This window comes from Candoia aspera, chromosome 5, assembly GCF_035149785.1.
Source record: "Candoia aspera isolate rCanAsp1 chromosome 5, rCanAsp1.hap2, whole genome shotgun sequence".
NCBI lineage: Eukaryota > Metazoa > Chordata > Lepidosauria > Squamata > Boidae > Candoia > Candoia aspera.
The window spans coordinates 43559328-43585888 of NC_086157.1; the positions used below are offsets into that span (position 1 = coordinate 43559328).

General features: G+C 41.1%; 1 protein-coding gene across 1 annotated transcript in view; it reads right to left on the reverse strand.

Annotated features, from left to right (window-relative positions):
- The window catches only part of ANOS1 (anosmin 1), a 128949-nt gene that overhangs the window by 54716 nt on the left and 47672 nt on the right, over positions 1-26561 (reverse strand). Inside the window, exon 3 of the mRNA XM_063305075.1 lies at positions 145-207. Within this exon, the coding sequence (XP_063161145.1) occupies positions 145-207 (63 nt within the window). The remainder of the gene's footprint in view (positions 1-144; positions 208-26561) is intronic.

A 26561-nucleotide genomic window follows, 5' to 3' on the forward strand; every position in this document is an offset into this window, starting at 1 on the left:
GACATCTTCCTGTCCTTTGTAAAAACAGGAGAATATCTGACAGATTTTCTATTTTAAGCTATATGCCATCAGCCAACCTCTCCTCACAGCACACATCAAATATATATGAGAGACTTTTAAAGAGTTTTTTCACAACTAACATACCTCGCAAAAACTTTGGCAATGGTTTTTCTTCAGGTTCCAGGACTCTTTGCAAGGTTCCAAACACTGAAAAGAATAATTTGAAAACACGTCAGGAAGTAAATAAGATACCTATTTCTTTAATCAAGATAGGAATCTAAAACATTGTTTCTGAAAAGACAAGAACTGTGCCGCAGTACAGAAAACTGAACGTATGATGTAATCTGAAAGAAGAACCGCACAGTTAATTGGCTTCAGCACGAATATATTGAACTGCAATTATATTAGCATATTTAATATTTCTTACCTATAATAGCATTTATTTCTTTTCCTTGTGCTCCATAAATATGATCATGAACATCTCATCAGTGACTTGTGAGATTAAAAAGAGTTTAGAAAAACCTGTCTTTTTCTGGAATGCTAGCAGAAGAATTAGCTCAAAAGATTTGTTTATCAACCCTGTTTAAAGTGCCTGAGGATCAAGCATTAATTTTATAGACTTCATGAATCATGAATCATAATAGAAGACATTCTGATCTTATCCTGTATGGTTCCTTGTTCAAACTGATGAGGTTTCTGTCCACCATCTCCTCTAACTTTCCAGGATATTGACTACAACCCATTAAAAAACCTTTTTATCATTCACAAAGCAAACATGTAAAACAAAAGGTGGTGTTTTAAAAATTCTTATAAGACCCCCATTGACCTTATATTTGCAGTCATATTAATTCAACTGACTAGATCACCTACTTGGTACTGTACAAAGGTTACAGATTTATTATATGAAATGCAAATGAATATATTAACAAAAACAAAATTGAGGGGAAAAAAAAACTCTGCAAATGAGAAGGAAAGTAACTTCCCAGATACTCCATTCCAAACTTTTGTAAGATACCTTTAGGTAACTGCAGATTGTCCTGTCAAAACCATCATTATTTTATTTCCAATACTTTCAGGTATTGGTTAAAATGCTTTCAAGAATCTTCTCCTTTTGGAAAAAGAAATAAGGTGATGAATTCGATGACATTTTGCTTATCTGGAATTGGGCAAGAAAAAGAAAAACTAGAGGAAACTTCTTACATGTTTTATAGACTCTCATGCATATAACCCAATTAAGACAATACAACTGAATACTTTTGCATGGTTTCTACTGAACACAATCAGAAACGGGGAAGAGAAAGATTGTCTAAACCATTACCAGGCTTCTCTTTTTAGCTTTTCACTTTCCTCCTAGCCTTCCACATTGACATATTCAGCATTACTAAACAGCAAGAGCTACAGGGCTTTTCACTTTAATTTCACGCTATAATAAGATACAGTGGTTGTTTCACTAAGGGATTGAAAAGCTTTTCTTTGTAAGACCTATTTGATGGTCAAGTTAAGCACCACATTCTGGCAATGGGCATCTGTTCTCCAAGGAGGAATGGTAGTGAGCAATGAATAACACAGGGAAGAAAGATGTGGAAACTTTTCAAAAGTCATCTTCCTCATTAAAGAAATTAGGCCTATTCAGGTCTCTTTACACCAACACAAGTGAAGTGCAAATCAAATTAGCTTCTCATTGGTGAGCTGACAGATTATTTAGGGTTTACTATAAAATGGGGTCGGCTGTTTATTCTAATCACATTCAGCACTAAACTAGTTACTGTTAATGAATGCTATTGTTACACTGTGTCAAAACAAGTATGGGCATAACATGATTCTCTGCCAGAAGATTCCAAATTTAAATTGCAGATTTTCTGCCTTTAATTCTTGCAATATGAACAGAACTGTCTTTAGCTTTTAGAAGTGCTTTCTTGTATTATATTGTATGGAGCCGAAGTATCACTGCACTTTCCACTACTACAAAGCTAACATTAATAGCCTAAGACCACATAGGACAAGTCTATGATGTAGGAAGTGGTACATCATAGAACTGTAATCACAAGATATTCCTATCCATATTGATGATCCTGTTAGAAATGTTACCAATGCTAGGTTGGGAAGGAGCTGAGTTGTGTTGTGTAGTGCAGGTTCTTTAATAGTCTATGTTTCCAAATTTTACCTTTGTGGTGTTGCTACCTAGAGGTCCTTCCCATACTATAAAAATAATGTCAGAAGGGGTTCTAAGTAACTGTAATTACAGTTCTTATTAATATATCTTAAACTCCATTTCCATGAAATTCTCGAAAGTATTATTAGAAATTCAAGGAACCTTCCTTTAAAAGAATCATGTCTAGTATCAATCTTTATATGTAAAATGTAGCTGCATATGAGTAGTAGTCTTATTCTTGTCCTGGAAAAACAAGATGTTTTGGATACAACTCTCCTCAATCATAGTTGGAATGATCATTAAGACATTACATTAAGTTTATAATCTAAAGCATCTGGGGCAGATCCTCTGTCAATTTATATGGAATGGTGGTATGTCTCAAGAGTCTTGATAAATATTTTGCATGAACCAAGCAGTTATTTATATTAGCTACAATACAGTTTGTTCCAACAATTGAAAGTAACATCAGAGTCTTTGACCTTATCAGAAGAACCAAATCTGCAAGTGTTTGCTATACAGAATCAGCAGCTTGCTTATGGAACTCTCTGTAAAGCTCCATGACAGGCAACTTATATGACAAGGTTTTTGAATGGAGAAAACCATTCAAGTTACTGTCCGGTCCCATACATAGTGCACCGTATTTGCAATTCCAGCTTTCAGAAGCTATTATCTTCAGACCAATTTCCCTCTGCTGTCATTCCCTTTTTCTGGTATATGAAACAATCCAACTTCTTAACATTCCTGGGATACAACTACAATACAATAAATATGTTGCGGAAATTCTATCTCCCTCTGAAAATACACAAAGAATCAGGTAAAATGTAGAAACCAGACTCTGTCCCTTTGCTTTGGACATAGGTACTGTTATAATTGGGGAGCCTGATTATCAAGGCTCTATTCACAGAGACATACCAACAATCCAAGTTACAAATCATGAATATCTTTGCTTAAGGTGCTACATCATTTCTACAGTTATTTTTATTTACTTAAAATTGCTGTGGCTTAGGAAGAAAATATATGTCCAAATAAATACCATTAATATACCAATTTGTTTATCATTTGCTTACAACCATTATTTCTTAGCTCTCTCCCCTCCCACCCCCACTACCTGTAAGAATCTGACACAGGTAATCCCAATAATGGTCTGACTCATGCACAAGTTAAAATGCAGATTTCAGATTTATTGAGAATGTGTACAGAACAAGGCAAATGCCACGACTAAAGATTCCTGCCTAAACTACCTAATTCAAAGCAAGAAGACAAGCAAGCCCTCCCCCCTTTCTATTCCTCCCCCCTTAGCTCCAACAGTCCTGCATGCCAAGCACAGATGTCTTTGGTTGGTATGACCTTGACTCTCATCATTAGCCCAAACAGCATTCTTTAACACTCCTTTCTGGGTACCCTTCCCTTTTGGTGTTTGACATGCATTGGCTCATCATGACAGATGAACACGGTCAAACGACTCGTCAATCCCTTGATCGTGGATTCTGACATTACCCAGAAAAACAACCTTTTATTCTTCTCAAAACACATTTAATACTCTTTTAATATTTGGATACACATACTGGAAGTTCTAGCAAAATTCTACGAGTACTTAAATAATTCTAACTTCCCCATCAATATAAGTTTAACAAGTCTATACAATAGGTGCATCTGTAAGCACAATATGAAAAATATAACAAAAAATGGTTTTATCTCAGCAACAGATTGACTGATACATATACTTCACTGTGTGTATTTTCTACAGCCACATACAACAAAGGGATTTAAAACAGGCATTTCTTGAGCATAATACCCATCCAGCAAGTGAAGAACAGATCAGCAGGTAGTAGCTGAATTACTAGAGGGAAGATCCAGAAAACAATACCTCACTTTACATTTATGAAAACCAATTAAAATACTTATCATGATATATGATCTATCCTGATCTATAACACTTTCCTTACACACCAATTAAGTGACAGATTCACAAATGAAAGCATCAGCAATTGCAGATTATGCCAAAGACATACAGACAGAATAACTCCAGTAACAGACACAGAATAATTCCAGTGTCAGACACAGATATCAAAGTTATCTCCATATAATATAATATAATAATATAAAGGACCTTATCATATCAACCACAACAAAGATTATATCTGCTCACATTTCAGGGTGTATATACCATAATCTGCCAAAAATTCTCTATTGCATTCTACAAACAGAATACACAGACTAATATAATATGTAAAATGGTAATATTAAAAACAATGTTCAGTATATTATTAGTAAAACTACTTACGACATTAAATAACTAACATGCAGATGGCCTTCAAGAGAGTCAGTGCTATACTAAGAACATACATAGACAAAGCAGTAACTGTGAACATGCTTGACTGTTCTGGATAGGTCTCCCTTCTGTTATGAACAGTTCTGCAATCAGTTGCTGCTGGAATGTTTGGGGTTTATCAATTAAACAAACATAAACAAATCAACAAGTCTCCTTCTCTTATGAGTAAAGACTGGAAGCCCCAAGAATTCCAGCAAGAGCCATTTGAGAGCAGTGTCAGGCATGCAGAGGACACAGTAATTGTAAGCTCATATATTCAGGCAAACACATCCTACATGATTTGTTTCATAAATCACATATGTTAATAATTACCACCCTTTTTGCATTTAATTTCCCCCTGATCTACACACACTTCAAAACATTCATGCATATAGACCTTACTGCAAAACATCCTTCAGGTAATTAAAGTAGATTATAGTCCAAAAAAGTTTGACTTAAAAGTGCTAGTATTTAATGGATAAGACTTCATTCTTTTAATTTTTGAGTTAATGTGTAAATAAAAATGCTAAGAATGAAATTAAATCTGTATCATGTTATATACCATTTTACTGTGCACATTTTGGAGGAAAAAAATCACCTTGTGATTGTTATGCAAAGAAAATTATTCAACTATAAAGCATTCAAGACAATTAATGCATGTACTTGAACTACTAGATTAACCATTGTATATAAAGTCTGAAACTTTTTGATAAAATCACATAAAAGCTCAGAAATTTCAAAACCAGAAAATGCCTTTAGCAAAGAGAAAAAGGAATGAAATCATTGCCATTAAATACAACTATTCTACATTAATTAGAATTATACCATAATTTCTGTATTTCAGTTTGTTGTAACGAACAAGGTTCTTTTTGTAGAAGATTTTCTAATTAATGATTGAACAGCTAGTGAATGACCATTTCATTTTATCAGTATAGAAAATGGTCTCAGCTTCCTTAATTAAAACAAAGCAAGGATTGTTTAATACTATGAAAAGTGGGGGGGAGCTGAAAAAGGCCATCAAATAACCATTGAAAAAGTATATACCTAAGATCATTGATTACAGTGGACTTCAATGTGACTATTAGCAAAGGATTTTAAAGGTAAGCAATCATTTTCAAAATTTTAACATACAAACTAGATGTATTTAGAAAAAGAATTAGCTTATTAGTGCAAAGAGCCATTAGGTTTTGCTGCCTTGTTAAATACAATTTCAAGGCTATGGATAATTAAGTGTGGTGACATAAAACATAACTGGTGGAAATAAATAACTTCAGTGATTAACGACACACTGAAAGCAAGAAATGATATCTAAAGCAATCCCCAGCAACTCCATGTTGGACTACAATTCCCCAAATTCTCAGAAAGCTAGCCCAATGCCATGGGATTCTGGAGTCGTAATCCAACACATGTAAACCATGAGCTAGAACATAAGGCAAAATAATCATTTCCTTAGACATCACCAATAATCAGTCCAAGTTTTCCACACAAGTCAGGGGAGTAACATCTGCAAAGGCAGCAGCCAGCTTTGAATTTGCTCTGTGAGCAGACAAATTTAAACCTTGTCAAGAAATATTCAGAAAAAGAAACTGAGAACATACTAATAAAAGCTCAACAGAAAGCTGATCACTTTAGACAGTTTCTTCCTTAAGATCATATATTACTGAACAATGTATGACAGCCAAATTACATTTTTAAATTACCAACAAGCCTGAAAATTATATCTGATCATCTTTGTGATAAACATTCACATTTGCAGGAATTATCTAAATTTGAATTATGGTGACTAAATATTAATGCATTTCCAAAACCATTCAAAAAGGATTTTGAGACAGTACCTGACTAGCCGAAACAAATGCTATTCTCATTATGCTGCTTATATTTATTTGTAAGTACAAACTGTTAAGGGTTAAAATCAGTAGGACATTTTTATAATAAGTAAAATCTATGCAATCAATATTTTAGAGACAAGAATACGAACAAAATATTTGTTGTATACTTCCACAATAAATTGTTCAGCCAAAGCACCAACTGAAATATACTATTCAGTACTGGAAAAGGAAAAAATTCTTGATACCTCTATTTGTAAGTGTAAACTCTAAAGATCTTACTTTGTTTACAAATTCTGGGAAGCTACCATCACTTACTCATCTGGCCTTCTAACTGAATAAAGATGTTTGCATAAATATATTTCGCTTTAAAAAGTATTGTGCAGTGGTTGTTTAAAATGCCATTTTGAATGAAACTTTCCATTATTTTAGCACTGAACAAATTTAAGAATAGAGTTTCATGAAGAAGAATGGGAAAATAGACCAACATAATATTTCATAAACTCTGTCAGCTCCAATATTCTACTTGGAAACAAAACCTATCTTCATTGCTGTTAGCTTTGTATGCTTAGTAAAGTAATTGCTACAATTTTTCATTTGAATCATCATTTACATATGTCCAACCTATGCATAATCATCTAAATAGTTATTCAAAAGGCAGCTCACATATTAATGTGTGAATGTTATGATATTTAAATTTGTTGAGAGCAACAACTTTCTGTAAGTGGAAATCCAATACTCACATGCAGAGCTATGCATTTAGATTGCCAAGACTGGTACATATTTAGATGACGTTTTTTTTGGAGCAGTGTACAAAAAACTTAGTTTAGTTTCCCTAAATCTGATGTTGGGAATATAATCCTCAAAAGCCAATTGGCTACATTGGGAAAGGTTGGCCTAATCCCCCAAAACACAGGATTTATGCCAATATGACAAGGACCCTTCAGCAAAGGATCATTACCTTGTTGTGGTGCTGGAGCTTGAGCACCTCAATGACGCCATGAGCTAAACCATGAAGGGCCACCCAAGATGGGAAGGTCATGACAGAGAGGGCAGACTAAATGCGATCCCTCGGGAAGGTAATGGCAACCCACCCCAGTATTCTTGCCGTGAAAATTAAATGGATCAATACAACCAGAGATATGTGGGTATACCATCGGAAGATGAGACTCCCAGGTGGAAGATGGTCAAAATGCTACTGGGGAGGAACAGAGGATGAGTTCAACTAGCCCCAGATGTGATGACGCAGCTTGCTCAAAGCCGAAAGGACGGCTAGCAGCCGACGGTGCTGGTGATGAACGGCAAATCCGACGTTCTAAGGATCAACACACCATTGGAATCTGGAATGTAAGATCTATGAGCCAGGGCAAATTGGATGTGGTTATTGGTGAGATGTCAAGATTAAAGATAGACATTTTGGGCATCAGTGAACTGAAATGGACTGGAATGGGCCACCTCACATCAAATGACCACCAGATCTATTACTGTGGACAAGAGAACCACAGAAGAAATGGAGTAGCCTTTATAATTAATAGTAAAGTGGCTAAAGCAGAGCTTGGATACAATCCAAAAAATGATAGAATGATCTCAATTCGAATTCAGGGCAAGCCTTCTAACATCACAGTGATCCAAATATACGCCCCAACCACAGATGCTGAAGAAGCGGAAGTAGAGCAGTTCTATGAGGATCTGCAGCACCTACTGGACAACACGCCTCAAAGAGATGTTATTTTCATCACGGGAGACTGGAATGCTAAGGTGGGCAGTCAAATGACACCTGGATTGCAGATAAGCATGGTCTGGGAGAAAAAAACGAAGCAGGACATAGGCTGATAGAATTTTGCCAAGACAACTCACTCTGCATAACAAACACTCTCTTCCAACAACTTAAGAGATGGCTTTATAGATGGACTTCACCAGATGGACAACACCAAAATCAGATTGACTACATCCTTTGCAGCCAAAGGTGGCGGACATCTATACAGTTGGTAAAAACAAGACCTGGAGCTGACTGTAGTTCAGATCACAAACTTCTTCTTGCACAATTTAGGATCAGATTAAAGAGATTAGGGAAGATCAGCTAGATATGAGCTCACTAATATTCCTAAGGAATATGCAGTGGAAATGAAGAATAGATTTAAGGGACTGGACTTAGTAGATAGGGTCCCAGAAGAACTCTGGACAGAAGTTCGCAACATTGTTCAGGAGGCGGCAACAAAATACATCCCAAAGAAAGAGAAAACCAAGAAGGCAAAATGGCTGTCTGCTGAGACACTAGAACTAGCCCACGAAAGAAGGAAAGCAACAGGCAACAGTGATAGGGGGAGATATGCCCAATTAAATGCAAAATTCCAGAGGTTAGCCAGAAGAGATAAGGAATTATTTTTAAATAAGCAATGCGTGGAGGTGGAAGAAGACAACAGAATAGGAGGGACAAGAGACCTCTTCCAGGAAATTAGAAACATTGGAGGTAAATTCCAGGCAAAAATGGGTATGATCAAAAACAAAAATGGCAAGGACCTAAGAGAAGAAGAAGAGATCAAGGAAAGGTGGCAAGAATATACAGAAGACCTGTATAGGAAGGATAACAATACCGGGAATAGCTTTGACGGTGTGGTCAGTGAGCTAGAGCCAGACATCCTGAAGAGTGAGGTTGAATGGGCCTTAAGAAGCATTGCTAATAACAAGGCAGCAGGACACGACGGCATCCCAGCTGAACTGTTCAAAATCTTGCAAGATGATGCTGTCATGGTAATGCATGCTATATGACAGCAAATTTGGAAAACACAAGAATGGCCATCAGATTGGAAAAAATCAACTTATATCCCCATACCAAAAAAGGGAAACACTAAAGAATGTTCAAACTATCAAACAATGGCACTCATTTCACATGCCAGTAAGGTAATGCTCAAGATCTTGCAAGGTAGACTTCAGCAATTCATGGAGCGAGAATTGCCAGATGTACAAACTGGGTTTAGAAAAGGCAGAGGAACTAGGGACCAAATTGCCAATATCCGCTGGATAATGGAAAAAGCCAGGGAGTTTCAGAAAAACATCTATTTCTGTTTTATTGACTATTCTAAAGCCTTTGACTGTGTGGACCATAACAAATTGTGGCAAGTTCTTAGTGGTATGGGGATACCAAGTCATCTTGTATGCCTCCTGAGGAGTATGTATAACGACCAAGTAGCAACAGTAAGAACAGACCACGGAACAAAGGACTGGTTTAAGATTGGGAAAGGAGTACGGCAGGGTTGTATACTCTCATCCTACCTATTCAACTTGTACGCAGAACACATCATGTGACATGCTGGGCTTGAGGAATCCAAGGTTGGGGTTAAAATCTCAGATATGCAGATGATACCACTTTGATGGCTGAAAGTGAAGAGGAACTGAGGAGCCTTATGATGAAGGTGAAAGAAGAAAGTGCAAAAGCTGGCTTGCAGCTAAACCTCAAAAAAGCGAAGATTATGGCAACCAGCTTGATTGATAACTGGCGAATAGAGGGAGAAAACGTAGAGGCAGTGAAAGACTTTGTATTTCTAGGTGTGAAGATTACTGCAGATGCTGACTGCAGTCAGGAAATCAGACAACGCTTAATCCTTGGGAGAAGAGCAATGACAAATCTCGATAAAATAGTTAAGAGCAGAGACATCACACTGACAACAAAGGTCCGCATAGTTAAAGCAATGGTATTCCCTGTAGTAACATATGGCTGCGAGAGCTGGACCATAAGGAAGGCTGAGCAAAGGAAGATAGATGCTTTGGAACTGTGGTGTTGGAGGAAAATTCTGAGAGTGACTTGGACTGCCAGGAGATCAAATCAGTCTATCCTCCAGGAAATAAAGCCAGACTGCTCACTTGAGGGAATGATATTAAAGGCAAAACTGAAATACTTTGGCCACATAATGAGAAGACAGGACACCCTAGAGAAGATGCTGATGCGAGGGAGAGTGGAAGGCAAAAGGAAGAGGGGCCGACCAAGGGCAAGATGGATGGATGGTATTCCAGAGGTGATGGACTCATCCCTGGGAGAGCTGGGGGTGTTGACGACCGACAGGAAGCTCTGGCGTGGACAGGTCCATGAAATCATGAAGAGTCGGAAGCGACCAAAAAAATAAACAACAACAACATGGCAAGGACCACCAGAAGGCAACATAGGGGATTTTTTTCCTTTTAAAACAATGAGTGATTATGGGAAGACTTAGGATTCCTCACTGCAATTTCATTAACATTGCCATGAATATTTAGAATATGGGAATGAAATAAAATTTAATTCCTGACATTAGGGGACAAATTATTCCAAAAGTTTTTTTTTTCCCCACTGCCTGCCTTCAGCATGTCCTCTAAAAACTTCTTTGACCAAAACCCCAAAATATTAAATGGGAGGAACTGGAAACTCCTTCCACTTGCACAGGAAATTCAGGCAGAAGGTGCAGAATTTTTTTTTTATTTGCCACCATTTCTTTCACTGACAACATATTCTGACTTCACAGTAGTAATATTTTAAAAACAGAACTCTTACACTCTAATGAGAATCAAGATTTCGTTTATTTTAGTTATTGAAATATTAAATAGAGATGTAAGATAAGATGAGCAAATCATTTTAAAGATAAAAAGTCATACAAGTTAAGAGCTTTTGCAGATTACTTGACTTTGATTTTGGCTGACCCTCTAAAGGGAATTGAACTTTTAATGAGTAAATTAAAAGAATTTGGGGTATTAGCAGGTTTTAAGATTAATAAACAGAAGACAAAGATTTTAACAAAAAATATGAATTTTCAAGATCCAAACAGAACTGATGAATAAAATGGGTTTTAAGATTAAGAAGGCAAAATACTTGGGCATAACTATGACAAATATGAATTGTATGTTATTTCAAAATAGCTATGTTAAGACATGGAATGAAGCCAAAATGGTATGTCAAGATGGGACAAACTACAGTTGTCACTGTTGGGGAAAATTTCTGTGATTAAGATGAATGTTTTAACTAGAATGTTATTTTTGTTCCAGACAATACCTGTTTTGACAACTGATGCACCATTTAAACAATGGCAGAAGGATATATCAAAATATGTAGGGCAAGGAAAAAAAGCACGAGTTAAATATAAGATATTCCAAGATGCAAAAGAAAGAGGATTGGACTTACCAGATTTGAAATTATATTTTGCTGCCCGCTGTTTAGTTTCGATGAAAGAGTGGGTGTTGTTAAGAAATAGGAGGTTACTTGATTTAGAAGATTATGATTTGAGATTTGGGTAGCAGCTCCTGGTCACCTAGCAGTTCGAAAACATGCAAATGTGAGTAGATCAATAGGTACCGCTTCGGCGGGAAGGTAACAGCGTTCCGAGTCGTCATGCTGGCCACATGACCCGGAAGTGTCTATGACAACGCCGGCTCCAAGGCTTAGAAACGGAGATGAGCACCGCCCCCTAGAGTCGGATTCGACTGGACTTTACGTCAAGGGAAACCTTTACCTTTACTAGACGGGCTATTCTTAGAGTATGGAAAAAATATAAATTCCGGGTTTGCTCAAAAACACCTTTCTGGCTTTCAGCACAAGAAGCATTTTATAGATGAGAGATGATAAGTAAACATAAATGGTTAACTTACCAAGATTCATTAGAATTTTCTTAAGGGGATTGTAAAATGAAATGGAGATAAGATTTGGCAACAGGATATGTTTGTCAGTGGTTTTCTTATGTACAACTAACAGAAATGTTTAAAGTGGATAAAAGATTTCATGGTTTTGAACAAAATAAGACTGAGTTTGAAATAGAATTAAGTACTAACAATGAACACATTATTGCTAAAAGGTATTAACTTTTATTGAAAAGTGAGACAGAAGAAGAAGTGAAATAATGTATGATAAAATGGGATAAAAACTTTGGCTATAGTGTACAAATAGATCAATGGAAAAATATGTGGTTAAAAGGATTGAAATTTACATTGTGTTCCAGTCTTAAAGAGAATTATTATAAAATGATGTATCATTGATATTGGTCACCAGAGAAGCTGTCTAGAATGTATAAAGGTACCTCAAATCTTTGCTGGAAATGTGAACAACATTATCATTTTATCATGCTGGTGGACATGTAAAAGCTAAAAAATTTTGGATACAAATATATGCGTTAAGTCAGATCCTTAAGATCTTAAAGAAAATCCTAAAGGTAAAAATAAAATTGAAACCAGAGACTTTTCTTTTGGGTCTAATGGACAGTCAACTAGAAAAATCTCATGGAACTTTATTTTTATATATGACAGCTGCATGCTCAAAAGTGGAATGGTTCGACACCACCCAAAACAGAGGAATGGTTGGTGAAGATGATGGAACTTGTGGAGATGGCTAAATTAACTTCTTTGATCAGAGAAAAAAACAGTATCTAAATTTATGACTGACTGGAAAACTCTAATAGACTTTTTGCATGGTTTTGATGATTAGAAAAAATTGGATAATATAAAAAAGTGAGATTTTTTGGTAATCATGAGATAATTTTATAATTGTACTTATGTTTGCTGTTGTAATGATTGCCTATTCTAAAACATTATCAGACTCACAGGCAGAAGTTTAAGGATATCTGATTTATTAAAGAACAGCATGCAGGATCACAAAGAAAGCTGAGAATGCTAAAAGTGCTGGTAAATTCAAACTAAAAACCCTCGGTGAAAATGAAATCCCTCCCCCTTAGAATCTTCACAAGTCCATATCCACAAGTGCTCCTAACAGTTCCTGATGGTCTGTGGGAAAAGGCCTTGAACAGACAGAATAACCCAAACACATTCCATTCCCCTGATTCCACATACAGAGCTTGGTACAAGGATTCACAGCAGCTCCCTCCCATACAGAAACACGCGTCAGCACCATGGCATGGGAAACGTTACGATGTTTTAAAATACATTGAAACAGTGAACATGACATACTGCCCCCCCCCGAAAAAAACGAAATCCCAACAAATCAAGCTTCAACAGATAAGCTGCATGAAAATGGTTAACTAAATCAGGAGCATTAACATGACAAGCGGGCACCCATTCAGGATGGGGGAAATGCTTCCAGAGAACAAGATACTGCAGGGAGCCACGAAGCTTTTGGGAGTCTACGATGTCCTTCACCTCGAAGTATTGCTGCCCGTCAATCATGATAGGAGTCGGAGGGGAAGGCAATGGGTGCCAATGGGGTGATGAATGTAAGGGCTTTAACAAGCTGCAATGGAAAACAGGGTGAAGGCGCTTCAAATTATGAGGCAGTTGCAACTTAAAAGTAACAGGATTAACAATATAAATGATAGGAAAAGTACCAATAAACTTGGGAGCTAGCTTCTTAGAGGGCTGAGGAGATTTAATAAATTCTGTGGACAAATAAACTTGATCTCCAACCTTAAAGTCATTTTGGAGAGAGCGGTGTCTGTCAGCGTGAGACTTGTACGTCAGCCAAAGCTTGTTGTATGACTGGCCATGAATTAGCCATCTTAGCAGCCCAATCAGATGCGGAACATGCCGGGGAGGGGGGTTGTGGCAGTTCCGTAATAGGCACAAATTTGTGCCCAGAAACTACTTGAAAAGGAGTTTGTCCGGTACTTTGGTGAACAGCATTGTTGTAAGCAACTTCAGCAAAAGGTAACAAATTGACCCAGTCATCTTGATGGTAGTTAATGTATGCTCTAAGGAATTGTTCTAGTGTGGCATTCAGAATTTCAGTAGAACCATCCATTTGCAGATGGGAAGATGTGGAAAGTGCCTGTTTAGTGCCAATTAATTTCAAAAATGATTTCCAAAATTGGGAAGTAAACTATGTGCCGCAGTCCGAAATTATGTGGGAGGGGCTACCGTGGAGCCGGTAGATATGGTGGAAGAAAAGACGTGCCAACTGTGGGGCGGAAGGCACAGATGCACATGGAATAAAATGGGCTTGTTTGGAAAAAAAATTCCTTTACAACCCAAATGACAGTTTTCTTCTGACTGGGCGGCAGGTCTACAATGAAATCCATAGAAATCTGGTCCCAGGGACGGGACGGATTGGCCACTGACTGCAAAAGCCCCTGCAGCTTCCCTCCTTTACGTTTAGACATGGCACAAACAGGGCAAGAAGCAACATAGTCTCTGACATCACGTCTCAGGGTTGGCCACCAAAACTGGCGGCGAACCAAGTGTAATGTTTTTACAAAACCAAAGTGTCCAGCAAGCTTGTTGTCATAGGAATGCCGCAAAATTTCTGCCCTTAAAGTTTTGGGCACATAAAGGCGGTGTTCCACCCAAGCCAGACTGCCCACAAAAGAAACATTGTCTCCATTTGTTTGCAACCAAGTATCAGATTTTACAGCCTGGAGAAAGTCTTTTTGTAATTGACAAGGAACTTGCACTTTCTGCCTCTCAGGGTGCGCAGGCTGTGAGCGGGATTGCGCACGGGTTTGACTGCAAGTGACTGCAGCTAAGCCTAATTGTGGTTTAGTTAGCACAGTATCAAACACGTAAGCTACCTGATCGTGATTTTGAGGTAAGCACGAAAGCTCATCAGCCAAAAAGTTTTTCTGACCTGGAATATATTTTAACTGGAAGTTAAAGTGACTGAAAAATTGAGCCCAGCAAATCTGCTTAGGGCTGAGACATCGAGGTGTGCGTAGAGCTTCCAAATTCCTGTGATCAGTCCAAACCTCAAAAGGGCATTTAGCGCTTTCGAGGAGATGACGCCAGGTTTCCAAAGCTGCCTTAACTGCGAATGCCTCCTTTTCCCAAACATGCCAGTGGCGTTCTGTTTCAGAAAATTTTCTAGACAAATAGGCACAAGGTTTTAAATGGTTTTCCGAATCCCTTTGTAATAAAATAGCCCCAATGGAAGAGTCAGAGGCATCAACTTGGACCACAAAAGGGCAGTCAGGGTCAGGATGCTGCAGAATGGGTTCAGCAGTGAAAAGGAGTTTGAGCTTATCAAAAGCAGTTTGGCAGTTGTTTGTCCAATTCAAAACCACCCCAGAAACTTTGCGTGGTTCACCCAAACCCTTAGTACGGAGTAAATCAGTGATGGGTAGGGCAATTTCAGCGAATGCCGGGGTGAGTTGCCTGTAAAAATTACTGAATCCTAGAAAACTTTGTAATTGTCTGCAGGTACGGGAACGTTCCCAACTCAAAATTGCCTGGATTTTAGCTGGATCCATTTCTATACCACAGTCAGACACTCAATAGCCCAAATAGTCAAGTTGTGTTTTGTGGAACTCACATTTGGAAAGTTTAGCATTGAGTTTGGCGTCCCTAAGCTTGCATAACACCTGCCTGAGGAGACGTTCGTGCTCTTCCTCAGTTTCAGTATAAATCAAAACATCATCTAGATAAACTAAAACACCTTGGAACAAATGACCATGCAACACTTGGTTGATTAATTGCATAAACACTCCTGGTGCCCCTGCCAACCCAAAAGGGAGAACCTTGTATTGGAATGATCCCAAGGGGCAGTTAAAAGCAGTTTTCCACTCATCCCCAGCTTTGATGCGAATGCGAAAATAGGCTTCACAAAGATGGAGCTTTGAAAAGATTTTGCCTTTGGACAAATGGGCTAACATGTCCTTCATGAGGGGAAGAAGGTACTTGTTGATTATTGAGAAAGAATTTAACCCCCGATAATCAGTGCAAAGTCGTAGCGTGCCGTCCTTCTTTTCCCTGAATAAAACAGGAGCCCCAACCAGAGAATTGGGCTCAATGAATCCCTGTGCCAGATTTTTATCAATGAAGTCCCGTAGCGCTTCAAGCTCCTTCTGAGTCATTGGATAAATTTTTGGTTTGGGCAACTGAGCATTGGGGACCAATTCAATTGCAGTCAGTTTTCTGGTGAGCAGGTGTCATGTTCTCATTCTAATGTCTGGTTAACATTGTAACGTTTCACATGTCATTCTCTGTTCCGTATCCCTTCACCCGGGGTTTTTCCATTCTGTTGCACTCCCTTGTTTTGAGGGCTTGGAATGCATGTTTGGGTTTGCGCTCCTGTTCAAGGTTACGTTCCCAGGCGCGTCTAACGGCATTCAGCACCTGGGAGGGGGAGCGTCCTGACGGGCGACGAGGCGGGACCTGCCCACAAGCAAGGCTTTTAAGTTTGTATTTGGCGCGCTTTTGCTCATTCTCAGCTTTCTCTGTATTTGCATACTATTCCTTTAATAAATCAGTTATCTTTAAGCCCGAGCTTGTGAGACTGAGTATTTGGGTTTAGGCAATCATTACATAAAGCTGAGAATCATTTTTTCCATTTTCCGCTGGCCCCATCCAATCCTTGGATAAGAGGGAACGCCAGCGATGACCGAACCTCAACTTCGCGTAAGTGAGGGAGGCGAAGAGGAGCGGGAGGTGGCCAAAAGCCGGCCAGCGCTAACCTCGAGAGCGCAAAGAGCAGCACGTCGGGAGTTGCGAGATACCCAATTGGACGAGCTGCTGACATCCATACAGGAGAGTCTCAGGAGTGAACAGAGATCTGTTATGGAAAGAACCACGGGGAGGGGGTCTCCCCAATTGTCCTGGGAGCACGAAGTCCCCTTGTCACCGAAGGTGGTGATAACCAACCAACCCCCGGAGGAGCCGGTCACTCCGGCCCGTATGAGGGCATTGGAAGATAAAATGGATTTAATAGTGACGATCCTCAAGGATCTACCCAGAGAGGATCAGCCCAGAGAGGCAGAGCCCACCCCGGAGGATTGGGAGGAAGAGCCGTCACAGTACCCCAGGCACAGCACCCTGTCGACCCGGGGGAGAAGTAAGACTCGATCAGCCCATCAAAGGGGAGAGCGAGAGGCAAGACCTCCTAGGGATCGACCACCTGTGGGGGCTCGGCGTACGCTGTCATTCGCGGCACCGCCACAGCCAGCTGAGCCGGTAAGAACCTTCCCACCATTTGGAGTGAAGTTTGATGGGGATCCCGCAACGCTCTCCTTCTTTATTACGAATGCCAAGCATTATATAGAAGATTGGGGTCGGAACTTTCAGTCTGAACATGGCAAGGTCAATTTCATTGCCAACAAGCTGAGAGGAAGGGCAGCGGATTGGTATGTGCAACTATGCCAAGCTGAGGCAACTGAGTTAGAGGACTTCGATGAATTTTTGTGGGCACTCAAGGAGCATTTCGAAGACCCCCTAGCTCAAGAAACGGCCAAAAATGACCTGCGCAAACTCTACCAAGGGTCCCTCTCAGTTGCTAAATATGCGTTGGAGTTTAAAGCTTTAGCAGGAAAAGTGGAAGACTGGTCTGAGCCAACAATCATCGAATTGTTCAAGCAGGGGCTAGAACCCGAAATCCTTCGATGGGCGCTAGGCAGAGACGATCCCAAAACGCTATATGGGTGGATTCAGTTGGCGGGAAGCGCAGAAAATGCCCTACGAACCTACGCCCATACCAAAGAGCTTAGACAAACACGTCTTGCTAGAGGAGCGCGCACATCTGGACTTGCCAGCCGCCCCAAACCGAAAACCTGGGAAGAGGAGAGGGAGCAACGGTTCTCCAAGGGTCAGTGCCTCAGATGTGGGAAAGACGGGCATCGAGCCACGTCGTGCCCGAGACGCCGTCCGGAGGAACGACAGACGAAACCCACGGTAAAGATGCCTGCTCCTGCTCCACCGCGAAAACTGAAGGCGGCCCTCGCAGAACTGGACCCCCCCGACCTACCCTTCGGAGAAGAGGAGGAAGAGTTGCAATTCGAGCAGCCGGCGGGAAAAGCCTACCACCTGCCCTGAAGGGCGCCCTAGGGCAGGTGGAAGAAACCGGGCGTAACCATGATTCGGTGAGTGGAAACTTCCCCACACTGACTGTTAAAGTTAAACTGAGCTCAAAAACCAAAACTGTGGAAGTGTGGGCCATGCTAGACTCGGGTTGCTCCCGTTCCCTAATGCACCCTGACGTGGTAGCAGCTCTCGAACTGCCCACGTTCCCTTTGGCAAGACCCATGATTTTCACCCAATTGGATGGAACTATGGCGGGAGGGAAAGCAGTCAATCTTTCCACGGGACTGGTCGCTTTGCAGATGGGCTCCCATCAAGAAAAGCTGCCATTTGTGGTAGCTCCAGTGGGGGGCCCTCTGGTAATCCTGGGAATGCCTTGGTTTGTGCAACAAAACCCTTTTATCAACTGGCTCCATAGAACTGTAACGTTTGCAGATGGATTTTACAAAGTACCCGAAAAGGACTTACTGGAGGACATGGAGGGTGGAGGGGTAGCGTATACTACTGTGCAAACGCTTCACCCTCTTGAAGGACTACCCAATCAGTATCAGGATTTTGCTGAAGTATTTGGGGAAAAAGAAGCGGATCGCTTGCCACCCCACCGAAAAACGGACTGTGCCATTGAGTTTTTACCAAATGTAAAATTGCCTCACCCAAAAATATACCCCATGTCTCCCAAAGAGCTTACCACGCTAAGGGAGTTCATTGACAAAAACCTGGCTAGGGGTTTCATTGAGCCGGCAAATTCCCCGGTAGGAGCTCCTGTCCTATTTCGGCCAAAAAAGGATGGGTCATTAAGACTCTGTACCGATTTCCGCGGGCTCAATGCGGTCTCAATATTAAATAAATATCCTTTGCCCCTGATCAAAGATATGTTATCACATCTGGCCAGAGGCAAAATCTTCTCAAAACTGGATTTGAGAGAAGCTTATTTTCGCATTCGCATAAGGAAAGGGGATGAGTGGAAAACAGCATTTAACTGTCCTCTTGGGGCTTTCCAATATAAAGTCTTACCTTTTGGCTTATCTGGGGCACCCGGGGTTTTTATGCAGTTAATCAATGAGGTCTTGCATGACCACCTATTTAAAGGGGTACTGGTATATTTGGATGATGTATTGATTTATACTGAAACCATGTCAGAACATATCCACTTGGTGCGTCAAGTATTGGCTAAATTGAAAAAAGCAGAGTTGTACGCAAAACTGTCAAAATGTGCGTTTCATCAGTCGCAAATTGATTACCTAGGTTACCGAATTTCAGCTCAGGGCATTGAAATGGACCCTGCAAAAGTAGAAGCTATTGTGGCATGGGAGCCTCCTCGTACCAGGAGACAATTACAAAGTTTCCTTGGATTCTCTAATTTCTATCGGGCATTCGCCCAAAATTTTGCAGAAATCGCCCTCCCCCTTACGGAACTGTTAAAAACCAAGGGACAGGGGGATACGCGACGTTCGAAGAACCCAGGCGCGCTCCTTAAATGGACTCCAGCCTGTCAGCAAGCGTTTGAAACGCTCAAACAACTTTTTACCACAGAACCAATTTTACAGCATCCAAACCCCTCTAAACCCTTCGTGGTACAAGTCGATGCTTCTGATTTTTCCATAGGCGCAATCTTGTTACAATCTGACCAATCTGGCGATTTAAAACCCTGTGCCTACCTCTCTCGCAAATTCACTGAAACAGAGAGACGATGGCACGTTTGGGAAAAGGAGGCTTTTGCTGTAAAAACGGCTTTAGAGACATGGCGACACCTATTGGAAGGTACGTCCAACCCTTTTGAGGTCTGGACTGACCATAAAAACCTGGAAGCTCTAAGCACCAGCCGAAAACTCAGTCCGAAACAGCTGCGCTGGGCTGAGTTCTTCAGCCGCTTTGACTTCACTCTTAAATTTATACCAGGCAAGAAAAACTTTTTGGCTGATGCACTCTCGCGCAGACCCCAAGATGCTGGCCCAGGGCCAACGGTCCAAGGCACCGTCTGGACCGACAAACAGTTAAGTCTGGCAGCGGTGACTCGCAGCCAGACCCGAGCACAATCGACTCCGCCTCCAGCCGCTCAGCCTTCCAGCGGCTCGCCTCCCTTGTCAATTCCCTCCGATTTGCAACAACAGTTGCTCTCCCACCTTAAAACAGATACTTGGTTACAAACCAACAGACACATGTTAACTTTCACCGATGATCTTGCCTGGCGCAACGATCGTCTCTATGTACCCGAAGCAATGCGAAAAACCATACTCCAGCGCTGCCACGATGACAAACTAGCGGGGCATTTCGGCTACGTGAAAACTTTGCACCTCGTTCGCCGCCAATTCTGGTGGCCCACTTTACTCAAAGACTTAAAGGAATATGTCACTGCGTGCCCTGTATGTGCGGCGATAAAGCGCAAACCGGGCAAGCCCCAGGGTCTCCTTCAACCCGTGGCCACTCCGTCTGTCCCTTGGCAAGATATCTCCATGGATTTTATCGTTGATCTACCCCCTAGTCAACGAAAAACTGTCATTTGGGTCGTCAAAGACTTTTTCTCCAAACAAGCCCACTTTATCCCATGCGCTTCTATCCCCACCGCACAACAGCTGGCACGCCTCTTCCTCATCCACGTGTACCGCCTCCACGGTATCCCCGCCCGTTTGGTGAGTGACAGAGGCACACAATTTACGTCACAATTTTGGCGGGCATTTTTAAAACTTTTGGGTACGAAACAATCACTTTCTACTGCTTGGCATCCGGAAACGGACGGATCTACAGAGGCGGTTAATTCTACATTAGAACAATACCTCAGAGCTTTTGTTAACTACCAACAAGACAACTGGGTCGATCTACTCCCATTTGCTGAGGTCGCTTACAACAATTCCATTCATCAAACCACTGGTCAAGTTCCCTTTAAAACAGTTTTTGGACGTGAATTTGTTCCTATTCCTGAACTTCCTCATCCTCAACCACTCCCAGCCACCCTCGCTGGCTGGGCAGACTCTCTCAAAGACTCATGGTCTAATATTCTACTCGCTCTCCACCATGCCCAAGCTACCTATAAACGCCATGCTGATGCCAAGCGTTCCCCAGAACCATCCTTTGCAGTCGGGGATAAAGTCTACTTATCAACTAAATTTATCAAGTCCCCACAACCCTCTAAAAAACTTGGTCCTAAATTTGTCGGTCCTTTTCCAATTGTTGCTCAGCTCAACCCTGTTACGTTTAAACTTGATTTACCTCACAACCTTAAACGTTTACATCCTGTTTTCCATTGTAGCTTACTCAAACCCTGCCTGTCATCGGACCGTTGGCATCCGCAACCCACTCCTCCACCTCCCCTCATGATAGACAACCAGCAGCACTTCGAGGTGGCATCTATTCTCGATTCCAGACGCCAGCGCTCTACTCTACAATACCTCGTCCGCTGGAAACATTTCCCTCATCCTGAATGGGTTGCTGCTCCAGACGTGCATTCTCCTCATCTCGTAGCCCAATTTCACTCTGCCTATCCTGACAAACCGGCTCCCTGATTTCTTTTGGGGGGGCAATATGTCATGTTCTCATTCTAATGTCTGGTTAACATTGTAACGTTTCACATGTCATTCTCTGTTCCGTATCCCTTCACCCGGGGTTTTTCCATTCTGTTGCACTCCCTTGTTTTGAGGGCTTGGAATGCATGTTTGGGTTTGCGCTCCTGTTCAAGGTTACGTTCCCAGGCGCGTCTAACGGCATGCTCCTGTTCAAGGTTACGTTCCCAGGCGCGTCTAACGGCATTCAGCACCTGGGAGGGGGAGCGTCCTGACGGGCGACGAGGCGGGACCTGCCCACAAGCAAGGCTTTTAAGTTTGTATTTGGCGCGCTTTTGCTCATTCTCAGCTTTCTCTGTATTTGCATACTATTCCTTTAATAAATCAGTTATCTTTAAGCCCGAGCTTGTGAGACTGAGTATTTGGGTTTAGGCAATCATTACAGCAGGTAACTGATCTGCTTCCATTTCCCCAAAGACATCCACAAATTCTTGATACTGGAGGGGTAAGCCGTCTAAATGCGGCGAGACAGGGAGTGGCGTGTCGACCTCCACCTTGCCAATCCCAGCTCGGGTAGCAACCATCGCAGCAGGGTCATGGTAAAACCCATCTTTAAAAGTCACAGTCCTATGTTCCCAACTTATATATGGACTGCGATGCGTCAGCCAGGGCATCCCCAAGATGACCAGAGGGTTGCCAACAGGGGGTATAACAAATTTCAAAGTCTCCAGGTGGCTGCCCATTTGCATTGTCACAGTCCTGGTGAAATGGGTTGCCAGGCCCCGCCCCCCGCTGCTGAACCATCAAGCTGGGTAAAAATCAAAGGGTGATGAAGAGGGAAACTCGGTAGTTCCAAAGTGGCAACCAAATCAGGGTGAATTAAACACCTGGAACACCCAGACTCAACTAAAGCCCACACCTCTTCAGATTTTGTCTGGGAACTTAACTTCACTTTTACTGTCAAAGTAGGTCACTCACCATAGAATCTTTGCGCCCATCATCCCCCACCTGCCAGCTGGCGCCCTTCATGGCAGGTGGCCAGCGTTTCCTGCCGGCTCTTTAATTTCGCAGTCAGATTCTCCCGAAAAATAAATCAATTCTTCAGAGTCGGCTGCTCCTTTGCAGCTGTCATTTTCCACGAAGCAGGTGGCGATTTGCCTGGCGGCTTCCCCGCCCAATCTCCGGTTCTGGTTTTCGGGCAGTCAGCTGCTCGGTGGCCCTCCTTCCCACACTGAGGACACTGACCTCGAGCGTAGCGCCGATCTCTTTCTTCATGCCAGGGTCTGTGGCTTTGCCGGACAGTCGCTGTAGTAGTTCAGGGGCCTCTCATGGCTGGTTGTGCTTTCTCAGGTTTTCTGGTTTGTAGGAAGGTATACTTGGTGTTCTCAGCCTTCCCTGCCAGACAGATCCACTCATATAGTGAATCGGGGTCATCTCGACCTACTGCCCAGCGCAGGACATCCCGGTTGAGTCCCTCTTTAAAAAGCTCTATTAAGGTCGACTCAGACCAGTCGGTAATTTTACCAGCTAGTGCTTTGAACTCCAAAGCATAATCGGCCACTGACATCTGACCCTGGGTAAGATCCTTCAGAGCTTTCTTGGCTCGTGCCTTGGCCAGAGGATCTTCAAAATACATTTTTAGCGCCCAGATGAAGTCATCGAAATGGTCTAGTGCAGGGGAGTCAGCGTCATGTAACTGGACATACCAATCAGCTGCTCAACGCTTCAACTTAGTGGCAATTGCATTAATTTTTGACTCTTCTGAAGGAAAGCATGTTCCAAATTCTCACATATAACTCCTAGCATTAGTCAAAAAGAATGACAACTTTGACAGATCCCCATCAAATTTAACAGAAAAGTCTCTTACTCCACCTCTCGCTGGCTCTGCAGGATGGAGACACATCCCGGAAACGTCTCTGGCCCCGCTCTGCCGCCGGTCTAGATGGGAGAATGGGGGATGGTTGCGGAAGGCTGGGATCTCCTCCTTGTCCCCCCTGACCCTCCATTGTCATCAAAAAGTTTTTTAACAAGTACTCTATTGATTACATCTTTCCCTCCATCACTTGTAGCCTCTCAGGGGTCTGAGAGTCCCTTCTCCTTCGGGTGCCTGATTTTCCTCCAGTCAACACCGTGGTGGATTCCTTGTCAGGGGTCAATGGGAACCGATACTTCCAGGACATCCCCGATGAGGGTTGTGGGTCCCCTACCTCATCCAAGGTGATCAATTCAGTGAGCGATTCAGCTGGTGGCGGTGGTTTTGCCTCCCCCACATTATCGGATTCTTCCAAATCAGAATCGGAGACTGAATCCTCCTTCAAAGAGTCTCGAGATTTCGATGGTTCTATAGTGACATCTAGTTCTCCGCTCTTGACCGTCAACTCAGGTATCAAGCTAGTTGGCTCCTCGAGTCTGCCGGTCATGGATTTTGACTCAGCCATAGTTAACTATTTTCCCTCACAAGAAAATAGTCTTGGTAGGAGCTAATGGTACAAATTTGGGATTCTCAGCTTTATGTAATGATTGCCTATTCTAAAACATTATCAGACTCACAGGCAGAAGTTTAAGGATATCTGATTTATTAAAGAACAGCATGCAGGATCACAAAGAAAGCTGAGAATGCTAAAAGTGCTGGTAAATTCAAACTGAAATCCCTCCCCCTTAGAATCTTCACAAGTCCATATCCACAGGTGCTCCTAACAGTTCCTGATGGTCTGTGGGAAAAGGCCTTGAACAGACAGAATAACCCAAACACATTCCATTCCCCTGATTCCACATACAGAGCTTGGTACAAGGATTCACAGCAGCTCCCTCCCATACAGAAACACGCGTCAGCACCATGGCATGGGAAACGTTACGATGTTTTAAAATACATTGAAACAGTGAACATGACAGCTGTAAAGGAAATCAGAAGTTTCTTCTATTCGTTTTATTCCTTCCTTCTTTCCTTCTTTCACTCCTTATTAGTTTGGGTTAGCTTTTATGTTCTTTGCAACATTTTTAATACACTTTATTAAGAGAGAATTAAGATTCTCTCTTTAAAAAGAGTCAAAATTTTTCACTTACTACCATGCTAATACACATGAAGGAATGCTGATGATCTGTGTCTGTCTGTGTGTGTACACACGTAAGTTGAAAGCAGGCTCAGACCACTAATTGACAGCTAAATGAACAATGGTGCAAAGCCACAAATCCAAACTGCATTAAAAATTAGAAACCTTAAAGACTGCTCAGTTCTTTCTGGCATGAAACAAATACCAGGAATCCACCATCATGATTCTTATAGCAATGCTGGCTAAAGGGGAATTCATAATTTATTGCTATTTTAACAAGCCAGTATAAGATTAGGTTTATTCTTGGCTATTACTTATTGCTTGATATAACAAGAAAAAGCTAAGGATCTTGGCTCTAACATAATAACAAACCATGTACAGGCCAGTCTCATTTATATAGTTGGTCCTGCTGACAATAACAGCTAAATGGGAACAACAACGTTTGCCTATTTCTAATAATTCTAAGTTATAGTTGTATTACACCCAGCAGGACCACAACACAAAGGAGGAACAGCATTTAGCCACAGTGAATCAGAAGGTGCCTTGGTTACTAGATACAGAAATCAATACACCTGGAATCATCACCAGGGTGATAGGTGATAAATTGGGATTTTTATCACCAAAATGAAACCAGCCTTATACTATTAGTGCCAGACCATTATGTCAGTCCATTAATCTGTCTTAGTCCTGTGCATGCTGACTGAAGAATTTCAGCCAGGAATCTTGTAGCTCTACCTGAAAATGCCAGAGATTAAATCACGGTCTTCTTTTTTTTTTTACACAAATACAGCAACAAACTTCTATTTACAATTGACTGGCTCAGCTATATCAGAGACAGGAACTGTTACAGTTATTGTATTCAGTTTATCAGTCTACTCAAAGCACTTACAGGGTAAGTTCTGTCACAGCAGTATGCTTATTTGCATCAGGATAAAGACAGTTTTTTAATCTTTCTTGCAGAAAGAAATTATATTCCAAGCACACTTCCATACAAACCAGTCGATCAGATAATCAATATTTAAGCTCCAATAAAAGCTGTATCTAACAACCTCTATTTATGAGATATAACGTGCAATTTACTTATATAATCGTCATACCCCTATACATTTTATAGCAAGCTAGCCAAGTTTTTAAAAAAAGAACATTGGTTGCTCAATCTAAAACTGTTAATTACTTACACAGACTCAGAATTAGCATTCAAAGTCTGTATTTCACTAACAAGAGGCTTTCAAGCTGCAAATAATTTGTAATTCAAAAAAGACCTCTTGCCAATAGCCTGAGCATGTGAAACATGTTTTGCACTTAAAAAGTCCAAGACCTGTTGAACACACAAAGTATTGGTTTTCATGTTCTTTCAGTTAGTGAAAAACAATTACAATGGATGCGCAATCGGTAAGAAATGGGGGATTACTCTCACAGCAGCGTATTCATGTATCTTAATTAAATAGTGTCACATTTATCTAAGTTGTCTTGAAAATTGATGTTTTAAACACTCAGATGTATTTATTTTTCACATTTATATAAACCACACATATACTTTTTTTCCAGTGTGATTTTAGTCCTAGAATGTATTATTTTACCAAACTACAGTTTGAAGAAATAACTAAAGCAATTAAAGCAGCTGTATTTCAAAGCAATGTAATATTTATTATGCATTTATATACAGATTCTCTTTAATCATTAAGCTAAAGGTGATGCACATTATTTTCATGTATGTCTCCTGTCTATGAACAGCTAGATTGGCATCTCTGGAGCAGCCATTCAAGAGTTGCCATGTGGAGGTAAGATTTTAAAAACACTGTTGAATTAGCAGATGTTCGCTCACATAACTTTTAATCAAGATCAGTTTTTATGTCAGTAAAAATGGTATATCGATACTGCCAAAGTAGACAGATAAAGGGAAAGAATTCCAAATCTGAAGAGACTTTTATATATATAGTATAAGCATAGAATATTGAGGGCTATAGTATCCCTATACAAAATGTTTCTATATAGCTTCTTGCTCCTTGCTTCTACAAAGTACAGTCTAACCATATT